General features: G+C 49.6%; 1 protein-coding gene across 1 annotated transcript; it reads right to left on the bottom strand.

The window, feature by feature from the left end:
- Positions 1-1,534: 1,534 nt before the first annotated feature.
- On the bottom strand, positions 1,535-24,915 carry LOC119458786 (uncharacterized protein DDB_G0271670). Its single transcript, XM_049671428.1, has 3 exons — positions 24,456-24,915; positions 10,249-11,251; positions 1,535-1,706 (listed from the first exon to the last, which is right to left on the bottom strand). Exons 1-3 carry the CDS (start codon positions 24,778-24,780, stop codon positions 1,535-1,537), a joined length of 1,500 nt encoding a protein of 499 aa, XP_049527385.1. The 5' UTR covers positions 24,781-24,915.
- Between the last annotated feature and the right edge of the window lie 544 nt (positions 24,916-25,459).

Below are 25,459 nucleotides of genomic sequence, written 5' to 3' on the forward strand. Positions count from 1 at the left end.
ATTAACTTAAGTGCACCATGTCTGCCAAATTTAAATTGACTCTGAAACACAGTGACCTCACTATTAAAAAGGACGTAGCCCCACGAATCTCCTGCCGCAATATTTTTCGAACCGTTCAAGTATAAGCGGAGTTAGAGGTAAATACCGCACCAATGCACGGCTTTCTCTCGCCTTTTGTCTCCGTTAGCACGCTGGAAGCTACACAGGGGTAGAGTTACCGAGTATAGACTTGTCGTGCCTCTGACTCATGAAGGGAAAAATTCCCAGCTGTGCTTATCTATTGCTTAAAAGACGCGAAGGCGAAAGCCTTGTAAAGCCTACTGTAATTCACCGTAATCCACCTTAATCCTCCTTTCTACACCTTCATCCTCCTTAAACCTCAATCGACCTTAATCCACCCTAATCCTCCTTAATCCACCCTAATGCACCTTAATCCACCTTGATGCACCATAATCCTAATTATTCCACATTTAGGATCATGGTCTAATTATTAATCAATCGTTAATTAACTTTGCTAATCATTAATAATCTCTTATACACGGCTGGACATGCTTTGCTTCGTTTCTGGCCTTCCTTGGGTCAGGTGACTTTCTGTACCTCACGGCGCGACCTTGAAACAAAGATCTCAGGCTTTCGCCTTAAAAACCAAGAGGGAGCATTACGTCACGCAGCCAGCCTTGGCCAGCGAACGCTCCCTGACGCCAGTCCGTTTGCTACCGCTTTGCTCAGTGTCGGCCCAATACGTGACCTCTTGCGTCGAGATCACGGAGCAAGAATCGAGATTTGCCTAGACGCTTGGTGCCCGTAGGTCTTTAATCAATTCGCGCTTGTTCGTGTGCATTTAGGGGGCCCTGCTGCAGCGCTGCATGCAGAGCGGGAACCCTAAAATTTACCGCGCGTTCTGACGTGACTATCACGTGTTGGGCCGACACGTTTGGCTTCCATCGCGTTGCGCGATGCTCCCTCCTAACTTTTTCCTACCTCCATGCTCTGACTGCAGAAAGCTAGCACTAAAACCTACCGCGCACTCTGACGTGACGATCACGTGTTGGGCCGACTCGTTTGGCTTCAGTCGGGTTTCCGCTCAACATGCCTTCTAACCACCATATACACAAGAAGGTGAGAGCATATTTAGAAGCGTTTTGGAGATGGTCACATGACACAAGCTACGCGTCACGAGAGGGATTACGACAGGACCGCATAAAAGACCTTGCCGCTCGAACGGCGGGAAGCTAGTGGCTATATTGATTCGCTTTGTTAGTAACTTTATCATCCCTGTAGACTCTCGAATTTGGGGATTATTACTCACGGGGGGCATTGTTCATTCACGTGTGGCTGCTGGAACGATGAACGTGGAAGAACCATCGTGAACAGCGTATACAAGCGGGGTCGCTGCCCCCGAAAAGTGAACCTTCGTCCTTAAATGTGCGCGAGTGCAGATAGCTGCGTATACATGCGAAAAATTAAGCCACTGTAGCTGCGCCGGGTGCCTTAAAAGTGACGCAACTCCCAAAGTAAGTCGTAACCACACGTTTTATTCCTTGGAAGCCTTCAACGTGCCGCCCTTGTTTTTCAACTTGCTGCTCCTGCGCTTTCCCTGCTTGGTCGGTTTTGCCGCTTTACACCGGAACACGTCGCACTGTCCCTTCTTGACTGCGCCGAACAGGACCTTGAGGCCCAGCCTCTCGGCCCACAGGTCGTTGACTCTGTAAAGAGGATTGCACATAAACTGTGAGTTGACGGCTGGCTCGTTAGAAAGCGCTGTGTGATTTTTTTCCCTTATTTTTCGTCCTGTAAAGTACGTGCGCGCATATAGTTAGGAGGCACGCGAGAGCAGACGAAAACATTTACTTTGGCTTACATATTGCGCAACATCACAACCCTAATCGGCCATAGCGCGTCAAAATAAAGGAACACACGCGCGTATCTATCAAAGCATCATTTTCATTAATTGCGCGGTAATTAGTTGACTATTACACGATAAAGTGAATGTCAATGTTTCATTTTTGTTTTAAATTTCGCGCGTACACTCCAGCGCTCGTACGTCAGCGTGACGTCACATATTTCAAAATAATTGTTCGTATTTTGATCACAGGGTGGTTTCCGTGAACGCTCTCGAAACGCTACGTTCAGTTTTTTTATTCCGTTAGAATGCAATCGAGTCCATCTTCACCTATAAAAAAAATGTCACAGTTTCGCCCTAAGGGCGAAGCAATGAATGCGATAGCAACACAGCAATGTCATACGAAGTAAGGTGAGCGGCTTTGGTAGCAATATGAATTGTAGTAAACATGAGCTGATTAAGTAAGCAGGTGTTCTGCGGCGTAAGTAGACCGACATGAAGAGAGACTCGATGACCACGAGAAGGCGCGTGTGAAACGGTGGTGTTGATGAGAAGCGCTTCCCGTGGGCAGCGCGTGCGAAGGGACACACCTGTAGCGCTGCACTGCCGATCCGGGCAGCATTGCATGTGTAGCGTGCGTTGGAAAATGTGGCCCGACTATTACTAACTGAATGAACAAGCGTGGTGTGAACGCGCACAAACATGAATAGATCACACTGAATGACTGCAGACAACGACTGTCAAAACGCTGGCACATAGCCTCCTATATATATATAGGAGGCTATGGTGGTGGCAGCGCATGCTGCATAGTGAAGTGCTAGCGGACCAACTCGGGGCTGTCCCGTTTGGCGGCAGAGGGGCTCGGCCTCTCTGTCCCGACGTGGGAGCGGCCCGCATCAGTCCCAGACTGATTCCTCAGGACCCAAATAAAGTTCTTCATACCACATATATGGCTGGCAGCAAGCGCATACGCCGCAGCGGCGAAGGTACGTGCGGTCTATCGCTTCAACGGAAACTGAGCGGCGAATGCACGGCGCATAAAGGTCAGAGCCGTGGGGAGATAAGAGACGGTGCGGGCGGAGCGACGAGCGCGGTTGTTGGCAGAGTAGAAGTCTTGTAATTATCTAATTTACAACTGTAGCTTCCCTATAACCGGTCAAAATGGCGAGAAATGGCCCATAACGGCATTTCAAGCAACCTATAGGTTTTGTGCATGCATTCATTCCAGCAAGAAATCCCGCGCGATATTTAAAAATATGCCACTTGACGACGCGTCCGCGCGCCAGTGATAAAAATGAAATTATGTACGTGCCAAAACCGCGATCTGATTATGAGGCACGCCGTAGTGACTCCGGAATAATTTTGAGCACCGGAGTTCGTTAACGTGCGCCTAAATCTAAGTACACGGGTGTTTTCGCACGTCGCCTCCATCGAAATGCAGCCGCCGTGGCCGGGATTCGATCCCACTACCTCGTGCTTAGCAGCCCAACCAAGGTAAATACATCTGGTAGCGAAGCTTCCATAGAAGCCCATACGTTCAAAACATGGTTGCTTACCGGCGGTTCATGGGGCTTAGCGCCATCTGTGTGCGGAGGGAACACTTCCGGTGGAAGAAAAAATAATTTGACGTCATGTCCGTCAAAAACAGAAGTGACGTCATTTTTGTTCTCATAGGCGCGAAATTTGTTTTTGGAGGCCTGCCATTAGAGCTGTATATTCAATTGCCCCGCCATTCGACTTCATGAGCGTTCCGAGTTTTCAGCGTGAAAAGCGATGCCGGAAAAGATCAGCCGTACGGGTGTCGAAATCGCATCGCTGCACAGAACGTACTTTCTTTGGAGGCCGACGAACGTATTGGGCGTGTTCGTCCTTTCGTCGGACGCCAAGCCCGTCGGCCAGCGCTGTTGCACGAAAACAACTAAAGTAAACAAGTATCTGACGGTCGCAACTCACTACTTTTGACTGCACAGTTTAAGAAACAATAAAACTACCCGCGTCACCTAATTCAGACAAACGTCGACATGCAAAACAACACAGAATGTGAGGGGTGCGTATTGTAACAGGTGAACTTTACGAGCGCGCCTTTCCACGCACTCCAAGAGTTGCATGGCATTGCAAGTGATAGCGGCGTCAACGCCCGCCACTATCGATGGGCGCTGGTGGAACCTGAAGAAAAGGTATTTATTGATAATGATCTAGAAAAATACAGTTGTATCTTTTCTCGCCATGCGTATATAAAATGAATTAGGAATATTATTTTCGTTGAATGAATCTAACTGCGTCTCGCTTTAATTTAAAAACGCTTTTTTTTCTTTCCCAGTGTTTATTCCCTCCAAACATAGTCGCGCTTCAATCGCTGCTCCCATAACCACCCTTGCTGATGTCGGTGACAATTGGTTTTGAACCGCTTTTCGCCCGAAGCTTCGCGACCTATGTGGATCGACCTTGGCCCAACACCGTATAGCCACTAAGCAACCACGGCAGGTGCGCCAGCGATAGCAGCGGTGTCAAACGTAAATCTCGTCGTCTGTTTTTAAATGCGAAGCATTTCTTGCCGGCGGCTCTGTCTGTTGTCCCGCGTCACACACCCCTACAGCGCATGCGCGTCCCCTTCCCCCTCTCTCCTCTCCTACGCTCCCCCCATCTCTCAAGGAATACTCTACGGAGCGGCGCCCGCGTGCCACACCCCCACAGCGCATGCGCGTCCCCTCTCCTCTCCTACGCTCCCCCTTTCTCTCTTCTAGGAATACGGAGCGGCGCGCTCGACAGGTGGTGCGACAGCTGCATACTCCGCTGGGGGCGCCACGGTAGTTCTGCAGTATGAAAATGACAGAGCGCGCGCGCCTCATTCTCTCTCCTGTGCAGCGCCGCGATGAGCGCTCGGTCGCGAAACCATCTCCCGCTCAAGCTAACCATCTCCCCGCTGCTTCGCATCCACACATGGTTCCCTTTAGCGGGAGATGGAGTAATTTTTTTTCTTCTCTTTTTTTCGATTTTTTTACACTACGTACGCCAGCAGCTTTTGTTTGTTTGCTCTTATTATATTTGTTTGTCTGCATCTAAAAAAAACTGTATACTTTTTTGCCACTTCCATTGTTTCTTATATTTCTACTGTATTGCAGTATAACGTTGTCTGATGACTCTTTAGAGGGCAGCTCTCAGGCGCCCGTTCCTGGGTTAGGCTTCGGTGCCCCTCGGCTTAACCGCGCGAACGCGCTTGTGCCACTGCTCGCGCCTTCGTGGTCGTCTTCCACAGCTGGCTCCGATGCCGCTCCTCGTGCCAGCGTTCCCATACTGATCCTCCCTCTACGAAGGCGCTAACGACACTGGCCCACTGCCAGCCGGTGCGGTGATTTCGGTCTCAAGTTCTTCTCAATATATCACGAAATGAAAATACTATACAGCTGCGCTCAAATTTCGCATTAGGGAATATCGTAATCGTCGGACATTTTATTGCGATAGCAATTATATGGGCACTCCAAAGCGGATTTCTGCCGTCGGCGTCTCCGTGAGGTTCCGTAGGACGTCAACGGCGATGAAATCGTCGCCGCGCTCCGGACGCTGCATATGCGAGTGAAAGGGCGCGAGGGACGCGCGCTTTCACGGGGAGCGAACGCACGTCGGAGAGCAAACGCGCGTTCTGCGCCGTGCTCCCTGAAGGGTTGCAGAATTAAGCGGCAAAACGCCGACGGCATCGACAACAGTTCTGCGCATTGCTGGTGCTGCTGCATGTCCAAGTTTATACAGCTGATAAAACTACTATCCTTACTCCGTATAGCTCTCTACTAATTTGCTATCACAATTGATGCTTCGCTTTCGGGTGAAACTGCGACAATTGATTTTTTTTAGCATTGACTTTTGATGTGTTCTATATTTCATTAGTTCATTCTGCTGATGTACTTCTGTGATGTATAAGTACTGCTGACCTTTAGCAATTATAAATTTTGTTGTAATTTCTAACCGAGGGTCGCGTTTTCGATATCGCTATGCTCTGCGGAATCCTCGTCTATATAGACGCATCTTGTAACTTTTATTTTTTACGAATAAACTGAAACTGTGCATCTTACGCATGTTCAGAACCAGGGCTTCACGTTACATAACTACAGAAGATGCGTGCCGAAAGCTGCTTGCGCGCCGGGGGAAAGCGCGGCCGCTCTTTCATAGGCTCCTATTTTACAAGGTTTACGTTTGAAGAACGCTTTAATCAATGGCGCGCTGACGCGTTGACACGTCACCTTTCCAAATTGCTCCGGCTTTTCTTTGTTCGGTGAAAAATAGAAAAAACGCTTAACCTTGCTACAGTGAACCTTGCATTCGGCCGCGCAACGCTTGAAACAGCGAAGCTGGGCGATCGTAGCCCCGCATTTTCCGGAAGAGCGCGCAAACTTTTCACCTTATTACTCATGATGATGATAATTTATTTTCAAGCGTCTCGGACTTACGGCCGTCACTGCGCGTTGCAGAGGGCAGCTTGCAACACCGACACCGCGTTGCAATGCCGACACCGCGTTCCAGCAGACGCGCTCCGTGAAGAGAGAGAGAGAGAACTTTATTCGTCAGAGTGGGGAGCTAGTTCATGGGCTCCTCAGGAAGGCCAGATGGCCGCCAGGCGATGCGTGACGGCGACCTCTTCGGCTCGCTCCACGGCTCGGAGTTGTACGTCCGGACTGGAGCTAAGCAGCACTTCCTCCCACGATGAAGGTGAGGGAGAGGCCAGGAGAGCGGGTGGAGGGGGATCCTCTTCGCAGTCCCAGAGGATGTGACTGAACGTAGCTAACTCGCCGCACAGGTGACATGCGTCTCTCTCTCGCTCTCATAGCGCGCAAAATCTCTTCACCTCGCAGAGCACGAGAGCGTACGAACGCGCCAGCTGTGGACGAAGACGACGGCGCTCGAACGCAATCATATGGTTCGCATAAATGCCTGTTCTGCAAGCGTGGCTGCATTCCTAGTGGTTACGACGCTCGCCTTGGGACCGGGGGTACGCGTGTTCGAATTCCGCCTCGGCAAGAAAGTTTCTTTCTCTTATTCCTTCATCGTTTCTAGATACGAACCACAAATTACGGCTGGCCTTAAACAGCTTCGCTGTTAAAAGAAGGACCGCACAACACCTAAGTTGCTTTAAAGGTTGTTGTCGGTCATATCTCCACAACTTTTGCACTGACAAAGCTAATTAAGTAAGTTAGCTGATTAAACTTCAAATAATCATTGGTGCAAACTGCAAAGAAGTACACTATTACTACCATTGGCAACGCCCATCAACATTCAGTGATCGCCGTTCAGCGCTCCGTATTAAAAAAAAATTCTTGACATTTAGTTGGGACATGTTTATAAACTGATGTGTCCTTCTTCCTCTTTCTAGGGTTTTGTGTGTCAAAACCAGTTCTGATTACGAGGAAAGCCGTAGTGGAGGGATCCGGATTAATTTTGACAACCGGTGGTCTTCAACGTGCACTACAACGCAAGCACACGAGCGTTTTTGCATTGCGGCTCCACCGAAATGCGACCGCCAAGGCCGGGATTCAATCCCGCGACCTCATGCTCAACAGCGCAACACCTTAGCTGACTCAGCCACCCCGGCTGGTAAAATGATGCTTCCTGATGACGCTGGTCGAAACATCCGATACAAACTTGGCCCGAGCGCCGAGACGAACAAGCAGACTTTTCACGAGGCTAGAGTAAGGTTTCATTGCTTTAGCCAATCTAAATAGGTTTAGTGTGACGTCATAGAGTACGTCTTTATAAGTACATTTCCGACAAGACGCATGACATGTTTTCGAAACTGGAATCGCATGTAGAACATAAATCATTATCGCTTCTATAGGCTTCAGCGAAGAGGTAAAGGCGACGTTAGCCTAGAATGGCCAGCTTTCAACCTTTCACACCTTGTTGTTAACAGTTCTGACGTCACTGCACGTCTATCGAAGCACGAGCAGATTGCCTTTCGGCGGTTCCTCGTCAGGCAGTCATCTTGTCCGACCCTTAAAACCATCCCTGCTGCATATACTCGTTTAGCCCCGGTCGAGCCGACTTGTTCACCTGTTCGCCTAAGAAAAAGATGATGCGCAAAATACATTTAGCTGCATAGTTTCATCCGAGAACACGTCCTGACTTGCACGCCACGTAAAGTGTCGTCATATCCGCGAAGATTGATGCTCCAACTACACGCGTACCATATGCCATGCTTTGTAAAAAGGAACAATGTGTTCACACGCAGAGCGTTATCGGTGTACTAGCTGTTTTTGTACGGGCTGCCTTCTTTCTAGATGACGTCAATACCACGCGATGCGCAAGTTTGGAAGTCATTACTAGGCGTTTGAATGCTATCGCTCCGACTGTGACGTCACCTAGAAAGGCGGTTGAGCCCCATTAGAAAACTGCGCTTTTGATAAAAAAAAAATAAAGAAGAAGAAGCGTGCGGGACTCTCGTCAATGGAAACGTAGAGATTATCTGCAGCCCCCGGAAGGCGAGTGCTAGTTTCGGTTTCAAGGAATATGCGCGCTCCTAGCGGTTGCCGGACATCCTAAGTTACTTAAAAAAAAAAAAAAAATTCTTTTTGCGAATTTTATGTCGGGCGAAGCGCGGGAAGTGATTGTCTTCGTGCGTCCGTCGAGCTTGCCTCCGCTCACCCTTGCCACTCGCTCAGCGATATCACAAGTTGGATCGCGCTCATTCACCTGCTTCCGTTGTCATGTCAAGTATGAAGATGGGAAATATAAGACAGGTAAACTTGTCAAATCGTGCAAGGAACGGAAAACCAGGCCAACGAAGCTTTAGACGAAGATGGCTAAGTCGCGGCATCGCATGTGTTGTGTGGCTGCGTGGTGTATTAACACCGGGATTTCCAGTTCTGCGAAGTTCTTTCAGGTTTCTTAATGACCACAGGTAAGCACAAGTATTTCACTCTATTTTCTGAGCAGGTATTCATTTTGCATGAGTAAACCAGTTCTGTGCAAGCCTGAGTGGACTGACGTAAGAGAAGTGTCGCTCCACTCATTCGTCATGACGGCAGCCGATCTGCTGCCGGTGAAATACTTGCAATGAAGGGCTTGAGCGCGTGTTTTTTGGGCTATACATTTTTTTTCACTCTATGCCGACATGTACAGCCAAGGTTTAAAAAAAAAGAAAAGAAAAGAAAGAAAGAAAGACGCAGCCGTGGTGGTTAATAATTTTCGCATTGGTTTGGATATTCTGGAATCTTTGTTCGCTCATTATGTACAAATTTCTCTTGTGAATGAAAATTGCTTCTGTAGATTAACACTTCCTCACTGCGTGGACGCCAGTCTTTTTCCAGTACGATATGTCTTTTACTTGTCTTGAGTATTGGCTGACTACTCGCCGCGGTGGCTTAGTCAGCTATAAGGCGTTGCGCTGCTGAGCACGAGATCGCGGGATCGAATCCCGGCCGCGGCGGCCGCATTTCGATGGAGGCAAAATGCAAAAACGCCCGTGTGCTTGCGTTGTAGTGCACGTTAAAGAACCCCAGGTGGTCAAAATTAATCCGGAGCCCTCCACTACGGCGTGCCTCATAATCAGAACTGGTTTTGGCACGTAAAGACCCCAGTATCAGTATTGGCTGACTGAGAAATTGGCCAGCTTTATAGTTGATCCACTTCACAACACACGAACAAAATTAACGAACGATGGTGCCAGGAATCGATTTTCTTTTTGCTAGCCCGCTTGTATACCGCGTACTAGTTGAACCACAGCCCTAAACGTGACCAAAAGTTCGAAATTTCAAAGCGGCTACTTTCACGAAATGACGAAATGCAACATTTCAACAGCGAATATTGGTAGTTAGCAACGGTTTGCTGTATAAATATTTATCGTTATAACTGCTTGGCGCTGGTGTGTACGCGCGATGCCTTAGTGACTTAAAATATGCATAGAAACTTGCAAGGTAAACGCGGCATAAAGAAAGCGCTTCCTAAACGCGACACACTTCAGCGGGTTCTGCTTCATGATTTGGCCAATATTATATATGTTGCCACGCGGCCAGCGGACCTGCAAGAAACCACGAACACAGCCCACTTGCATGCAAAGTGAGAAAGGAGGGCTTCCGCAGCAACCCTCCTCTTCCCAGCTGCGCGCCCTCTCCCTCTACCTTCTGACTTCATCAGTGACGTCATGGAGGCATTCTTTATTTGTGAATTGTTTACAGTAGGATATCCGGCAACCGCTAGCGGTGGAAGCGGCGCTGCCACCGCGTATCGGCTCGACTAAAGTCCCTAACGGCATGGGACCGAGTGTCCCAAGAGAGTCTACAAGGGAGGTATAGGGAGCTTCCGGCCCCTGCTATCAGCCTTTCCGCATAACGTCATGGCTCAGAGCGCGCAGACCGTTTGTTATATAGGAGGTGACGGTGAGCTAGGCGTACAGACACCATTTTCCCCTGAGCACTTACAGTGTGGACAGCGTGTAGAAGACCTTCTGGACCGGCAGGGACTCCGGCGCCTTGCCCTGCGCCGTCACCTCGCAGAAGATGCGCTGCAGACAGTGAGGGTCTTCGAGACTGTTCACGCCGAACTTCGCGATGGAGTCGAGGATCGGGTTCCGGTAAGCGGGCCCCGCGGCTTCCCTGCGCCTCCTTCCCGCCGGGCCAACGGCTCCGACCGCGGCCACCGGAAGGTTGATGACGCTGGGAACGAGCGCCGCCATGAGTAGCCCTAGCGGCAGCAGCCCCAGGAGCAGCGCCAGCGGTCCCTTGCCGCTGTGGTGCTTGCGCCGGTGCAGGTACGGCAGATGGTGGTCCAGGTCCGGGAAGCCGAAGTCGTCCGCGTAGTCGGCCGCCACGAAGCCCCCCTTGTAGTCGTAGTGGTCGCTGGACGCCGTCGCGTACCCTTTGTCTCCGACGTCCTTGTCTCCCAGCCGGCTGCCTCCTCCGCTGCCGCCGCCGTCGGCGGCACCCTTGTCCATGTCTCCGCGGTGAAGGCCCGATGAGACCTTTGAACTTTCGCTGGCCATCAGCAGCGGGTTTAGCGAGGTGTAGCCGTACTTCGTCTTGACGTACGTGGGCGGCGACGTTTCGGCCGAGTCGTAGTCCGCCTTGAGCGCGTCGTTCCTGGTCAGGTACCGGTCCCTGTGGGCTTCCTCCGCGTCCTCGTTTTCGTCTTCGTAGTCGTCGGAGGTGTAGTAGCCACCGCCGCCGCCTGACGGCTGCTTGAAGGACGACGTCGAAGTCGTCCCGTGCTTGAATGCCGACGATTTGCCGCCACTTGCGGTGTTCTTGTCGAAGTAGTAATCGATGGGGCTGTACGGCAGGTTGTACGCAAATGGTCGCGGCGTCGTCGTCGTAGTGGTTGTGGTGGACGTCGATGAGGTGGCGTAGTAAGCGGCGGCGGCGTAGGCGGCCTGGCTGCTCGCCGAGCCGGTGTAGACCAAGTTTGCAGAGCTCAACTTGTGCGGGGCTGTAAATAAAGGAGGAGGGGGGGGGGTGTACGGATGTTATACGCCATAATGTGGTACATTATGGTACATAATGTGGCCTTAATGAGGACAGCGGAAGCGGCTAGACAATAGCATCTGGGCCGGTGTTTTGTAGCGATGCCTTTCCGGTAATAATGCCTTTTCGCGCTTTGTCAGTGGTTGGAGCGACGGTCCGCTCGCGTTATCAACGGGATCAGCCGGCCGTGAGTAGTGTATGATAAGACTAGAGTGGAATAAGTCATAATGCCTCGCTACAAAATCGCGGCCCTGAACTTGAGACCCATGCTTGACTTACCCCCGTATTCAGAAATGCAACTTCGCTTCAAGTCCGTGCTTGACTTAAGTGACGCCTATTGTGAACGCGCCGAAGCAAACGCATGAATGTCCAGGGCATGTTCACGCCAGGCGTCCTTTAAATCAAGTCAAGCATGGGCTTCAAGCTAAGTGGCATTTCTGAATACGGTGGTTAATCTAAATGGCGCTAGCGTGAACGTGCTCTAGACACTCGTTGCCTTTCCTTTGGCGCGTTCACGACAAGCGTTCAGATGCATTTCCGTATGTACGCTAGCTTGAGTGCTTATATTTTACGAACAAAATCTTACATACCACTTGCTTTTTTAGTTCGAACAATATGTTTCTAAAAAATTGCAGGTAACAGATAGCACTGTACAGATTTTACAAGTGCACATAAATGTACTTATACTACGTGTAATAAATATAATTGAATTGAATTTCAAGAACAGGCGGTAATTACCTGATACAGTCAGATAATTCAAAATATCTAGTAATTAACTGTTTAATTGTTCACGTTAAGGCACACCTCTCCATTGCGAAGTTGAAGAAGAGCAGTAGTGAAGTCATGTTTGCTCAGCAGAAGTACGACAAGCGTCAGTTTCGAAATGTACGACCGGAAGATGTGCTGCAAAACACGTTGGCGATCCAGTTGCAGTTTCCTAAAAGCGTGCGTCAATCAGTTCTGGACAACATTAACCGGAACTCGAATTCATTTTTAGCAGATTTTAGGGACGGATATTCGAAGCATGGTGCTATGGTCCTAGTATGTCTATACGAATGAGAAATGGCTGCAGTACGGCTCGGATTCACGTGTACTATTTTAACGTGTACTAAATAGAACAATTAGGACAGTTAATCAAGCGCTATCTTTAGTTACAGTCGAACCCACTTATAACAATATTCAAGTGCAAAGAAAATTAAGGTAACCTTAAGACACGAAAACGCTGCACTTAAGCACTTGGACCTGTCTGCAGACATTAAACACAGTTCCTAATATGGACGCATCATAGACCTTACAGTTAACGAAAACTCAGTGGCTTAAAGTGTATATATATATATATATATAAAGAAGTAACTACCATTATATTATAGTAAAGAACATGTCTTAAGTGCACCGCTTCATTCAATACAGTTAAGATTTTATTTGACCATGCGACCTAGCAAACGTTCCTCGCCATCAACAACCAACTGTTCCTCTAGGTAACTCCAGATTTGAATTGTAATGCGTTTGAGGATAGGATTATTGCTCGTTGTGGCTTATCGCTGATTGCAGCGAAGGAACGCGGCGCCGCCGTTAAGCGAACATTGCGGCTCCAAGTACCAACCTTTCAAACAACGAGCGCGTCCTCCCTCTGCAAGCATCTGTACGCACACTGAAAATGGGATAGATAAGTGTCCAAAGTGTACTTGCAACTACACATTCGCGCAGATAATGCTTTTGTGTTTCTGGTAACCGACGGTAGGGGGCAGCACGAAGAGGGGGAAACTAAGTTTCCAGGGACTTTAGGCACAACGCCCCATCTTGCTAATCTATTTAGCACGTGCCACGTCTGCGCCGTCACTCAAAATCACTTGGCTCGCGTGGTAAACGACCTCGTACTAAGATCACCCGTTTCTCTGGTTGACAGTGAAGGCGTTGCCGTATTGTCCAGCCCAAAGGAAGATACGTTTCCACCAATACGAGCAACAAGTGCTGCTGAAATATCTAAATCTGGGAACTGCTGTGTTAAAGGACGCCTAAAATTGGCCGCCACATTGTAATAAGCTGACGGACGCTGAGCAAATGGGCCTAGGTTACGGTATGGTAAAAAAAAAAAAAAAAATGAGCCAGCCGTACTAAGCCAATACATCAGTAGAAATCTTCCAAGATATGTCTGATACGATACTAGATAAGGAACAGTTTTTAGCAGAAATGAACACCGAGTACACGCCTATCTACCGCGATGGCATGCTCAAGCCTCCAAGTTTAGGAGCCAAGCAGAGACCAGGTCTTCAAAACAAGGGCTGGTTTCCCATGCTATAAGATTATTCCTGTTAAAGAGGCCAACGTAACAGCAAATTTTCTAGGCATGACAGAAATTCACGCGACATAAATCGCGTAAGCCGCAACACACGTTTTAGCCACAAATGATTTTGTACTTAGTTCATTTTCGTTATATTCCGAAAAGCTCTTTTTTGTCACGCTAAATGGCCTCATTCCAAGCTCGCGGTGATACGCCGGTTGGTTCAAATATAATACCAAGAATGTTTCGCTCTGCCAGCAAAGGGGACTTCTCCTGATAGTGTGTCACGGAAAGCCCCAGACCGCTAAGCTAAACTCTTAAATGAATTGAGCACGGCGCCTGAGATAACTCTGTAGTCATTGAATATTAAAAAAGAGAGTGTTCGAAACTGCAGCAGTCACGAAGGAACAAGGAGATGTCGTCTGCATAGGCAAACACATTAAGTGTCTCGTCCAGTTAGTGGAAAACCCCGTGTGCCATGAAGCTACTGCACGTACGTAGAAGAGGGTCAGGTGACAAAATAAATAAGGGATGGAGACAAAAGTGTATCCCTGCCGCACACAACGGGTGGCGTCAAAGTTACAACAAATTTCACCATTTAAAATAAATTCACTAGTGATTTCCTACTACAAATATTTTATATTATTAATGATTTCGACTGGGAGATCAAGACACTGCAACGCTAAAGAATAAAGGTAGTTATGCTCAACGCTATCGAAAGCATCGGATGGATCAACCAATACAGAGACGCCACTTCGAGCTAGCATAGGCAAAGATGCCTGGAGTGAGAGAGAGCGATGTCAATATTCTTCATCCTGGTACAGCAGCTGTTTGGTAAGGGCTTAATAAATTCTGAAAAAGAAAAAAAATTCTTAAACGTCTAGTTGGAATAGTACCAAGAAGTTTGTAGTTCGTATTAAGAAGTGTTATGGGACGCCATGAATTAGGGTCGCCATGTGGGGAATTAACGTTCCGGACAAGAACGATGCGGCCTTCCTTAAAGGACAACACTGTTACACCTTCAACAAATGACAAAAAGTGCCAACAATGTTAGAAAACGTGGGGAGCTTGCATTAGTGGTGCAAGGCTGGAGTAAACAGCGGAGCTGGTGATCGACCTTGCTTCTTCCAGGTTTTACTAGGCCTGGCTAAGTTTTGCTAGTAAATGCTAAGTGGCTGGTTGGCGTGGTATTCCGAATCGGCTGCCCCGCCGACGCGCAGATTCTCGTTTGGCCGCGCGACTTGCTTCAAGATGAGCGACTTCTTCTTCGGGTGTCCGGATCTTCTTTGGTCGTTCCATGTCAAGGCTACGTGTACTAGCCACAGAGTCAACGAGAGTTGTGCCGCCGTCGCGGCGGCTCCGAGCTTTATCTCCCCGGTGACGTCACGACCACGCTGCGCTTCCACAATTGCCGGGGCGTGGCTGGTCGAAGCCTGCCAAGTGGCCGCCAGAAGGCCGTTTCACATGGAGCGATTTTCACACAGCGATACAGCGAATTCCGTCGCTCAGCGACCGCCGCGACGCCGCGGGCTCTCCGCGACGGGATTCCAACATGTTGGAATTTCCGTCGCTGAGTCGCAGCGATCGGCGCGATGTGGGCGGAGCAACGTGACGTAACAGCAAGCGCCGTCGAAATAGGCGCTTTCCTGTTTTACCGCGTGTTGGAAGCTCAGCGGAGCAATATCGCGCACCAGTTTCAATGATGTTTTAACAGAGCGTATCCACCAGCGCCTGTGGCTCAGGAGCTTCATGTACAATTTTTGTTTTCTCTAGCTCGCACAATTTGTTTAAAATGAGAAGCTGCACGCAATCCAGGTCAGGAGCAGACGCCGCCTTCAACATACGGCAAGTACCCACTTGATCGTCACCGTCGTGAACCTCTTTATCGCTACAAATTGTGCCAGGTGCTTACACACTCAATGGTCGCTTCTTCTGCAGAAGCATATACTCCTCCAGGAGAAGAGTTGTGGCTTCGATATATTACCGCAACAACGGGGTACTAAACGAAACCGCGCCGCACTAGCCGCACGCTCATACTTGCTGTGTTGTGCAGCGTTTCACTCGCCGCGGTTGCAGACTAAGCGATCGTAAAGGCTCAACGCATTTAAACATTAAAAAATAGTGTACTCATTCTATTTTCAAATAATAAGAAGAACATTTTATTATGTGACTAGTTTTCACGTTGTTTTTATTTAGCGATGCAGGCTTGGGTGCTTCGTGAGCAGGGGGCGACCTTCGGCGTCGCTGCGACGGAAATCGCGCTGTCACAGACGCATGTGAAAGCTCTCAGCGAAAATCGCTCTGTGACGTGCGCGACAGAACGATTTTTTTCGCCCCAATCGCGCCATGTGAAACAGCCTAGAGGCGCCTGCTGCAGTCACCGCGCGCTTTCGACGCGAACGCGGGGAAACGGGAAACGCGGACGGCGTTGGCAGCAGCTCCGCGCGTTGCCTCGTTCGTGCTGCTACAATTTCTTTCTCACTCTTGCTCTCATTTTCTCTTTCTCTTTCCCCAGCACAGCGCGCGCCCCGCGCATGCTCTCTTTCCTTCTCCTTAACGTCCCATGTCAAGGCAACATGTGCGCGGCACGGAGAGGAGAGTGAAGCCATAGCCTCCTCTATAACATATATATATATATATATATATATATATATATATATATATATATATATATATATAGAGGAGGCTATGGGGAAGCACACGCCGCTCCGCGAGATGGTTGCTAGGCAACGCGCGATGACGTCCTCGTTCAGCGAGGTTTTTAAAGCGAAAGCTTTAATAACCTAGTCGAGCTGATCAACCTTCGCCGTCGCCAGTAATTTCACCTTCATTTGACCGAAGCTGCGCCGTCGCCTTGGCAACGCATCACGTGACTCGTTGCGCCAAGCTCCGCCACCGCCTCCGGTTTGGTGCATGCGCTCTCCGCAGCTGGGTCGCTGTCACGGGACTCGCCGCGCGCCTGGCTAAAAGGAACGCCGCGCTCGCCAAGGATGAGGGTGAGGCTGGGCCATCTTCTCTGAGCGTTGCGCGGGAGGCTTTCGTAAGCGGCTTCTGACCACCCCGCGGATATCGCCCGGCGAGCTGCTTCACTAGAGAGCGTCCGGAATGCCAAGCTTGCGAAGCTAGCGTCGATCCCGCCGCGGCGGCCGCATGTCGATGAAGGCGAAATGCAAAACGCCCGTGTGCTTGCGTTGTAGTGCACGTTATAGAACCTCTGGTGGTCAGAATTAATCCGGAGGCCTCCACTACGGCGTGCTTCATAATCAGAACTGGTTTTGGCACGTAAAACCCCCAAAAGAAGAAGCAGAAGCTAGCGTCAGAGACTGAGGAAGGGCGAGCCGTTCGGCTCGCAAAACGCTTGGACTTGTCGGCTTATAATTTATGCCTGACTTAACGATGAGCGTATACCTAAGTATAATAATTCCAGCTAAGTCAAAGGTTAACGAAGTGGTGAAACCCATGACTTAGCCAGGCTAAACGAAGCTTTCGCTTTGCATATCCATGGTTAGCTGAGCTAAGCCGCCGTCGCCATTTTTTTATTAACGCGTTACGGACTGACGGTCGGCTTAAACAGCTCGGCTGTTAAAAGTGCTCTTAGATAATCCCCTAGTATCTCAAAGAACGAAGAGCAAAATCCTGCCATTAATCCATCAGGTCGGGGCGCTCATCTCTTATTCATCGCTGACAGTGCTGCTCGAACCTCTTGTGTGGTCACTGAGCCACAAAGAAGATTATGTTGTAGATTTGGCGTTACTAAAAACGTACCCCAAAGAGCCAGGATGCGATAATAAAGGTCTTGAACATTACAGCTAAGCTCCGGTGCAAACAGACAATAGGCGTTCGAAACTCTTGTCAAACGATGACTGTGTCACGTGCGGATAATAAGCCATCTCGTCGAATGACCTCCCCTGTAACAGGACGATATTCTGATTGTATATTTCCAATGCGAACTTTGCGCAACACGGCCATGTCGAGTCTCGATGCCATTAACTCCGGATACGAAGTTCCAAAGTTCTTTTTAATGTAATTAACTCCGGATACAAAGTGGCTAAGTTGTTTTTAGGTGTCTAACTCCGGATACGAAGTGGCAAAGTTGTTTTTAACAGCGGAGCTGTTTAAGCCGACCGTAAGTTGTGCCGCGAGCCGCAAAACATCGCTGAGCGATGAGTCACCTGGGTTGCCTAGCAACCACCTCGCGGAGCGGCGTGTGCTTCGCCTCCTCTCCGTGCCGTGCACATGTTGCCTTGACATGGGACGTTAAGGAGAGGGAAGGAGATCATGCGCGCGGCGCGTGCAATACTCGGGAGAGGGAAAGAGAAAATGAGAGTCAGACACAGAGAGAGAAATAAATTGTAGCAGCACCAACGAGGCAACGTGCAGAGCTGCTGCCGACGCAGGCCGCGTTTCACCGCGTTCGCGCCGTACGCGCGCGGTGACTGCAGCAGGCACCTCTGGCATCGGCTTGGCACGTTTCGACCAGCCACACCCTGGCAAGTGTGGAGGCGCAGCTTGGCCGTGACGTCACCGGGGAGATAAAGCTCGGAGCCGCTGCGACGGCGGCAGAACTGTCGTTGACTCTGTGGCGAGTGCATGTACCCTTTACATGGGACGACCAAAGAAGATCCGGACACCCGAAGAAGCTGCTCATCTTGAAGCGCGTCGCGCGGCCAAGCGAGAATCTGCGCGTCGGCGGCGAGCCGATTCGTAATACCGTGCCTAGCAGCACTAAGCATTTCCTAGCAAAACTTAGCCAAGCCTAATAAAAGCTGGAAGAAAAGCTAGGTCAATCACCAGCTCAGCTGTTTACTCCAGCCTTGCACCACTAGTGCAAGCTGCCCACGTTTTCGATCTCATTAACTCCGGATACAAAGTGCCAAAGTTCTTCGATATCATTCACTCCGGATACGAAGTGTCAAAGTTGTTTTATTGCGATTGCAATTATATGAACACTCTAAAAAGCGGATTTCTGCCGTCACCGTGAGGTTCCGTATGACGTCAACGGCGATGAAATCGTCGCCGATGATAAGTGGTTCTTGAGGGAAAGGGAAAGGTTGGCGCTATCTTCTGCAGCCCTTGAGGGAGCACGGCTCAGCGCCAAATCGGACGCTGTATGTGCGAGTGAAAGGGCGCGAGGGAGGCGCGCTTTCACGGGGAGCGAACGCACGTCGGAGAGCAAACGCGCGTTCTGCGCCGTGCTCCCTGAAGGGCTGCAGAATTAAGCGTCTCTTTCCTCCTTTCCATATATAGAGAGCAAACGCGACTTTTGCCATCGCGCGAAAGACTGTGAGGGGACGGGAGGGAGGGAGGGGAGGCGACGTTTACCTGCGGCACCAAATACGTATTTATATAAAAACGTCGCGCGCGTTCCGTGCGAACGCGGGCAAAACGCCGACGGCGTCGACAACAGTTCTGCGCGTTGCTGGTGCTGCTGCATGTCCTAGTTTATACAGCTGATACAACTACTATCCTTACTCCGTATAGCTCTCTACTAATCTGCTATCGCAATTGATGCTTCGCCTTTCGGGTGAAACTGCGACAATTTTTTCTGCATCCCAAAAGTCATCGTCAATCAATGCAAGCATACGAAAGAGGTCACAGAGCGACAAAGATCGGAGTGGCTCCGGCGTATGAATCGGAGAGACATGGACAACTCTGCAATCCATTACCGCGTACGCGGTAAACACTTCCTTTCCGGTAGGTTTTCCAGCAATATCAAAGCGGTCGGCTTTTTCTTTAAGCTGCCGTGAAACGCTATAGCTTTCGCGGCGTGTTTCATACATTTGTTTACGCAGCTGGAGACGGGCGTGCGCTACGTCGCGGGTTGCGCTGCTCACGAAACAGTCGCTTTAACGCCATTAGCAGTTAAAGTAACAACTCCAGACTTGGACAGTTCGATAAATCACTATAGCTTGTGTGGCAAATACTTTATTTTGGTTAAGTTTGCAGAACATACGCAAGATTTGACGGAGCGGTATTGCTCTATGTAGGTGCTGTGTAAAGCTGCAGCGTGTTACCGACTGTTTACGCATCGGTAGACGAGCGCGGGCTACGTCGCTGGTTGGTTGAGAAACGAGTCCGCTAAGCATATTAGCAGTGACATCGCTGCTGGTTGCGTTTCGCAGGACGCACTTCGTACGCAATGGCCGAAACTGATACGGACGACGACGCGGCGGGCGTCTCCGAGGTCCCTCACCCGTGGCTGTTGCACCCATCCACTTGTAACATAGTTGTGGAGCTCCATCAATTTGTAGGCCTTTAGTTCGTCCCTGGTCACGAAACTGGCGCCGTGAAAGAGGTAGTCTTTTATGTCCGCGAACTCCACACGTTGAAGAAGGTTCGCGTCGCACACTGCTTCGTTGTTGCCGTCGTAGTCATATGGGCCAACGCCGCCGCAAAGATGAACTTTCTGCTCATAACGAATTTTCTCCGGACCCCGGAGGTCATGCGCATGAGCACTAAATATCATTGTTTTGCCCGTCGAGACATACCATGGACACAACCGCTCGCCGTCGCGAAAGGGCAGACGGGATGCCGACCTCAAACATGGCGGCAACTGCAGACGCCGCTAGCGCTCCAAGCGGATGACGTAGAGTGCAACCCTCCTATATAGCTGATAAAACTACTATCCTTACTCCGTATAGCTCTCTACTAATCTACTGATCTCGGCCGGGTGCCGGGTGCCGCGTCAAACCTCAAAGAGATCGCCCACGACGGAACGCGTGCGCTTACTGACCGCGCCGTCCCAGGGCAACCCCACCTCGCCGAGATAGAGACCACCAGGGACGCACCCATTACGTACAATGAAATCACAAAACACTTCTACCTTGGACGCCGCATCTTTCCGCCCCCACACCCCAAACTTAACAGACCGCAGGCGCTAACCCTACGCTTATTACAAACAGACACGTACCCAAACCCCGCCAAACTCCACGTTCTCTATCCTGACTCGTACCCCAGCGACATGTGCCCCTCGTGCGGATACACGGCGACACTCGCACACATGCCCTGGGAGTGTAGAAACGCTCATCCTGACTCTACCTCGGACAAGTGGGAGGAGTCCCTCAGAAGCTCGCTTCTCGCCGACCAGCAATGGGCCGTCCTGCAGGCCCACGAAGCGGCCGCCAGGTATTCCCTGTCGGTCCCTACGTATTAGACGCCAGCTACGCCCTAAGCGCGTCCTGCAGGACCTAAATAAAGTTTTTCCAGTCCAGTCCAACACGGAAAGTGTGAAAACTTGCGAACTACCTAAACCGAGTATGGCCTTGTCCTTTTTCTAGGCCCTCTGCCTGGCGCAAGTGCCATATTGAACTAGCTGAAGTTTTTTCAAAATAATTTTCTAAGGAAACAAGCAAATTGCCGTAAAAAGATGAGCTGGGGCGTGACGGCTTCGGAATATAATTTGAACACATTAGAATACACATTTCTCTCACCCGAAATATCCCAATCACGTCCCACTACTCATTCGTGGCTTCAAAGACACATGAAACATCCTGAGCGCGCCCAACTCCATGGTCGAACTTAAAGAATACTACTGGAACTTTTTCGGCCCGCACATTGAATAATAAATCACTCAGAAATTTGGTCTTTCAATTTTTCTCGAGAGAGCTAGAGAGAGAGAAAGAACTTTAATGAAAAGGATGGCTCAGTGGCCTAAGCAGGGGTCAATGGCGGGGTTCACAAGGAAAAAAGAAGAGAGCTAGAAATATGTCTTCTAATATGATTAATTTATAATCTGAAGCCGTCTTGCCTATACAGCTCAAGCTTGCACTGTATCTTGCGTGCTTCCTAGAACAATATTAAGAAAGGTGTTCGATTAGTTCGATACGGCACGTGTGCCGTTTCGGGGATCTATCAAAAATGAACAGCCCACAATGGATTTAGATCGCCGGTAAAGATTTAACCGGTAATGAACTGCGACGGTTGGTGTAACGCATTACAACGCGTTTTAAGAATTTTCGGATCGCATGATGGTTATCGTTGAAAGGGGGAAAAAAATCGGATAGGCTGTATCGGGGAGGCAGCTTCAGCTGTGTACGTGAAATGTCTTCTCCGTGCTGCTGAGGGTGTATGTATATGCACTAGGGTACATAAATAATGCAAACAAATGCAGCAATGGCATTTATTCATGCATTACAAAGCTTGCGTGCTGAACTTATGATAGAGCTAGTTCGTATACGGTCTAATCTTGCAATCAGGCTCGTTCCCTATTCGTAGTGGGCCCACCATGGTCAAATGTGATGAGAGTGAATTTGCATCCCTCCGTCTCGCTGCCCGAGACTGTTCACGCCATTTGTGGGCCCTATACGCGTTGAACATGGAGGTCTCGTTGCCGAGCAACCGTCAGAGCTCTGCAACAAATTGCACTCTTGTAAGTCTTTTTCTCCAGATGAGCGCATATTTGAGTTTGATGGATTATAGCTACTGTGACAGAGCTCTCTCTCTCTCTCTCTCAAACACGACCACTCACGCTCGGACCGACAAACGTACTGCGTGCGGATCTATGCCTTTCTGAACGGCGAGCGAGAGGCTAAATTTAGCTCCTATTGCGTCATGCGTGGCGCGACAACTGCGCCATCTGTGCGCGCGATACAAGCATGATCGAGGAATGGCTTCTTTCCTCTATACACAACGATACCAAAGTAAGGCGCATGTATAGTACGGTTGCAAATATGCAAGCGATACTAGTATTACGCGTTTTCTTTACACGCGGTTTTAACGAGCGACCTCCTATGCTGGCCGAACTGAAAGATGTTCCACGTCAAATGGACTGCACGGTTAGCGACTATGTCGTTACCAACGCTTTACACCAGCAGTTAAGTAGACTATATGGTAAGTCGCTGCAGTATTATCTTTGCGGGCTCTCCGGTTAAACTTAGCGTCGCAAGATGCTACTACCAGTGTAGTTACTTCCGCACACCTCTCAGGTAACACGGTATTCCGGAACCGCTAACACATTTACGGACTAGCAAAAACTCTCAAATAGACTACGTTCACTTCCTGCACTGCTCGCAATGAAAGACGTTGCAATTATCGTAAGGCTTGCACTGCCGTTTATCCTAGGGCGCCATGTTAGTGAACCAGCACGGTGAGCAGCTGCGTCTGTCGGCGTCTCGCGCAGCTCCAACACTCTCCAATACAGCCGGTATAGGGCAGGAGCCTCTCCTAAGCTTCCGCTACTTCGTGGAAGCAAGTTACCCGCGGCCGTGAATACGATACGCTGATGTCATCTCAGGCGCCACATTGGAGGACCACCACGGTGAGAAGCTGCGTCCGTGACGTCATGTGCAAGCTATTTATAGCCTACTGCTACGACCGTAATCCCTACAATGTAATATTAACTCTATAGTAGAATACAACTTAAAAAAAAAAAACAGCACTTAGCAACAAAGGCACACGGACCGCGCGGGCTTGTCTTACTCCGCCAGCCAATCACAGGAGCAAACAAAATCGTCCTCACGAGACCTTTTCAAAATGGCATCGTACTTGATACGACTGTACTTGTCATTCTTGTAGATTCCATTATAATAGACGAGTGAAAAAATTACGCGCTTGTAATTTTATTTTTGTGGTTACCGCCTTATTTAGGTAACAGAAAGTTTGAAGTACGAACTATTTGCAGCCTCGCGGAGGAACAGTGGTTGGCGGTTATGAGAGCGGGGGCGGGGCTTCACTGCAGACTTTACCTTAAGTTGTATCCGACTATAGCAAACACTGTCCAAAAGGTACTGACATGTCCGTGCAGTATATACCGCAGTCTATGTGCAAATTAAGGAATATCCACAGGACGCCGGAAGTGCGAGGTGACGCCCAGGGACGTACTAAGCACACTTACTAGATGTCATTAATGCTAAATACGTCTGCTTATTCAACACATCCGCTAGCTATTCGAAGTAGATGTTCGCTGTATGACATGACGCTCGCCCTATTCCCATTGATAGAACGGCACCGCAGCGTCGCGCTTTCCCTCTGTATGCGAGAGACTTCCTCCGGTACCGTGCTTCTCCATATATGGTCAACAAAAGAATGGCCAAATATATGGCCAACAAAAGAATACTCAGTGTGCAGCCAGTGCATCGACAAGGAAACTTACGTGCCCAAGTACTTTCTTTTTTTTTTTTTCCCCGGAACGTTGCCTCCGCTCAGTTTCCCTCCTTCGCCCACTGTTGACCAATTGAAATCTTCCATTTTCCTACGAATCCTTTGGCTCGTTTTTAAAACGACAGCTTTACTAATCTAGTCGAACCGAGTTTCGCCGTCGACAGCAATTTGACCTTCATTTGACCGCAGCTGCACCGTAGCTTTGCAACGCATCACGTGACTCGCCGCGCCGAGCTCCACCGGCGTCTGACCGGCGTCTGACCACCCCGCGGATATCGCCCGGCGAATTGCTTGACTGGAGAGGGTCCGAAATGCCAAGCGCGCGAAGCTAGCGCCGGAGACTGAGGAAGAGCGAGCCGTTCGGCTCGCAAAACGCTTGGACTTGTCGGCTTATAATTTATACCTGGCTTAACGATGAGTGTATACATAAGTATAGTAATTACAGCTAAATCAAAGGTTAACCAAGTGAAACCAATACTTAATCAGGCTAAACCAAGCTTTCGCTTTGCATATCCAGGGTTAGCAAGAGCTAAGCCGCAGCCATTTCTTGAGCTTCACGTACACGGGTCGTCTAAACCTTCGAGAATTTTAACCCCGCAAATTAATATTTAAGCCAGCTATGGTTTCACGAACCCCATAAAGCCTAAGTCTGGGTGTAAGGCCAAACTCAACGATTCTACAACTATGGGATGACATACCAGCACCCATAAGGGTAAAATAATACTTTACTGGGTGTACCGACCAGGCGGTATTTCACTACAGATTCCTTATGCGCCAAGCAAGAACTCACGGTTCTTGCTTCCAGCGTGGACCGAAGGAATGGAGTAGCTCGTCGCGTGGTTCTTGAGGTAGCTGGACGGTGAGGCGGTCGTCGAGTAGGGCGGCGCCGACGACGGCAGGAAGCTGCTGGTTATGGGGAAGCTCCAGGAAGCGGAAGTGACGCCAACTTTGGCGGGGACGCTGCTTCCGGTGTTGTTACTGTGCCGCGAGCTCGGGTTCAGCGACCGGGACGTTGCCAGGAGGCCCACCATGGCGGAGGAGCCGCCGGACGCCAGCGTCCAGCAGCAGCAGGTACTCAGTAAGACGAGCGAAGTAGCCCAGAGTGAGGCGGCCATGATGAACGAATGGAGCTGGGGTGACTGAAAAGAGATGTCGAAAGAAAGTTGTTTATAGGGCGTTGCGTTTCCCCGCGTATTTTCTGTCGACCTTGCTCGCAAAAGAATGAGAATGTTAATTTTTCTCACGGAGGAAGGAAAAAAAAATTGTCTATTTCGCCCGGATGGCGAAGCGTTGACAGCTACAATTGTGAGGTTCAGAGAGAGAGAGAGAGAGAGAGAGAGAGAGAGAGAGAGAGAGAGAGAGATGAAGAGATTAAAAGCAGAAAGGTGAACCAGATGAACTGTTTGGTTGTCTTCTGTAGCTGTACTGGTAGATGAGGGGAGGGTAGAAATGTTAATAAAAGAAAATGTATTAAGAGAATCTGTCCGCATAACACAAAGAATGCATTTGAAAGCTGTCATAGTTTTTCAAGCTGTCCCGATGCTTTTAGAGAGACTCGGGCTGACATCAACTGTGACCAGGGTTCAGGAGTACTGACTTTGCGTACGGGGACGGTTGTCACGCTTGTCGAGCCTGGAGCAGAAACCTCTGTCTTCGTTTCAGTGCACAAATACGGAGGTTTATAGCGCTGCGCTTCGGACTGTGTTCTATATCGCCCACCCGACCTTGAACGTTGGATTCATGGACTGTATCGTCGTTCACTTCTTAATTTTTTGCATGAGTCAAGTCTGTTCG

The sequence above is a fragment of the Dermacentor silvarum genome, chromosome 7, assembly GCF_013339745.2.
Source record: "Dermacentor silvarum isolate Dsil-2018 chromosome 7, BIME_Dsil_1.4, whole genome shotgun sequence".
NCBI classification, from domain to species: Eukaryota; Metazoa; Arthropoda; class Arachnida; order Ixodida; family Ixodidae; genus Dermacentor; species Dermacentor silvarum.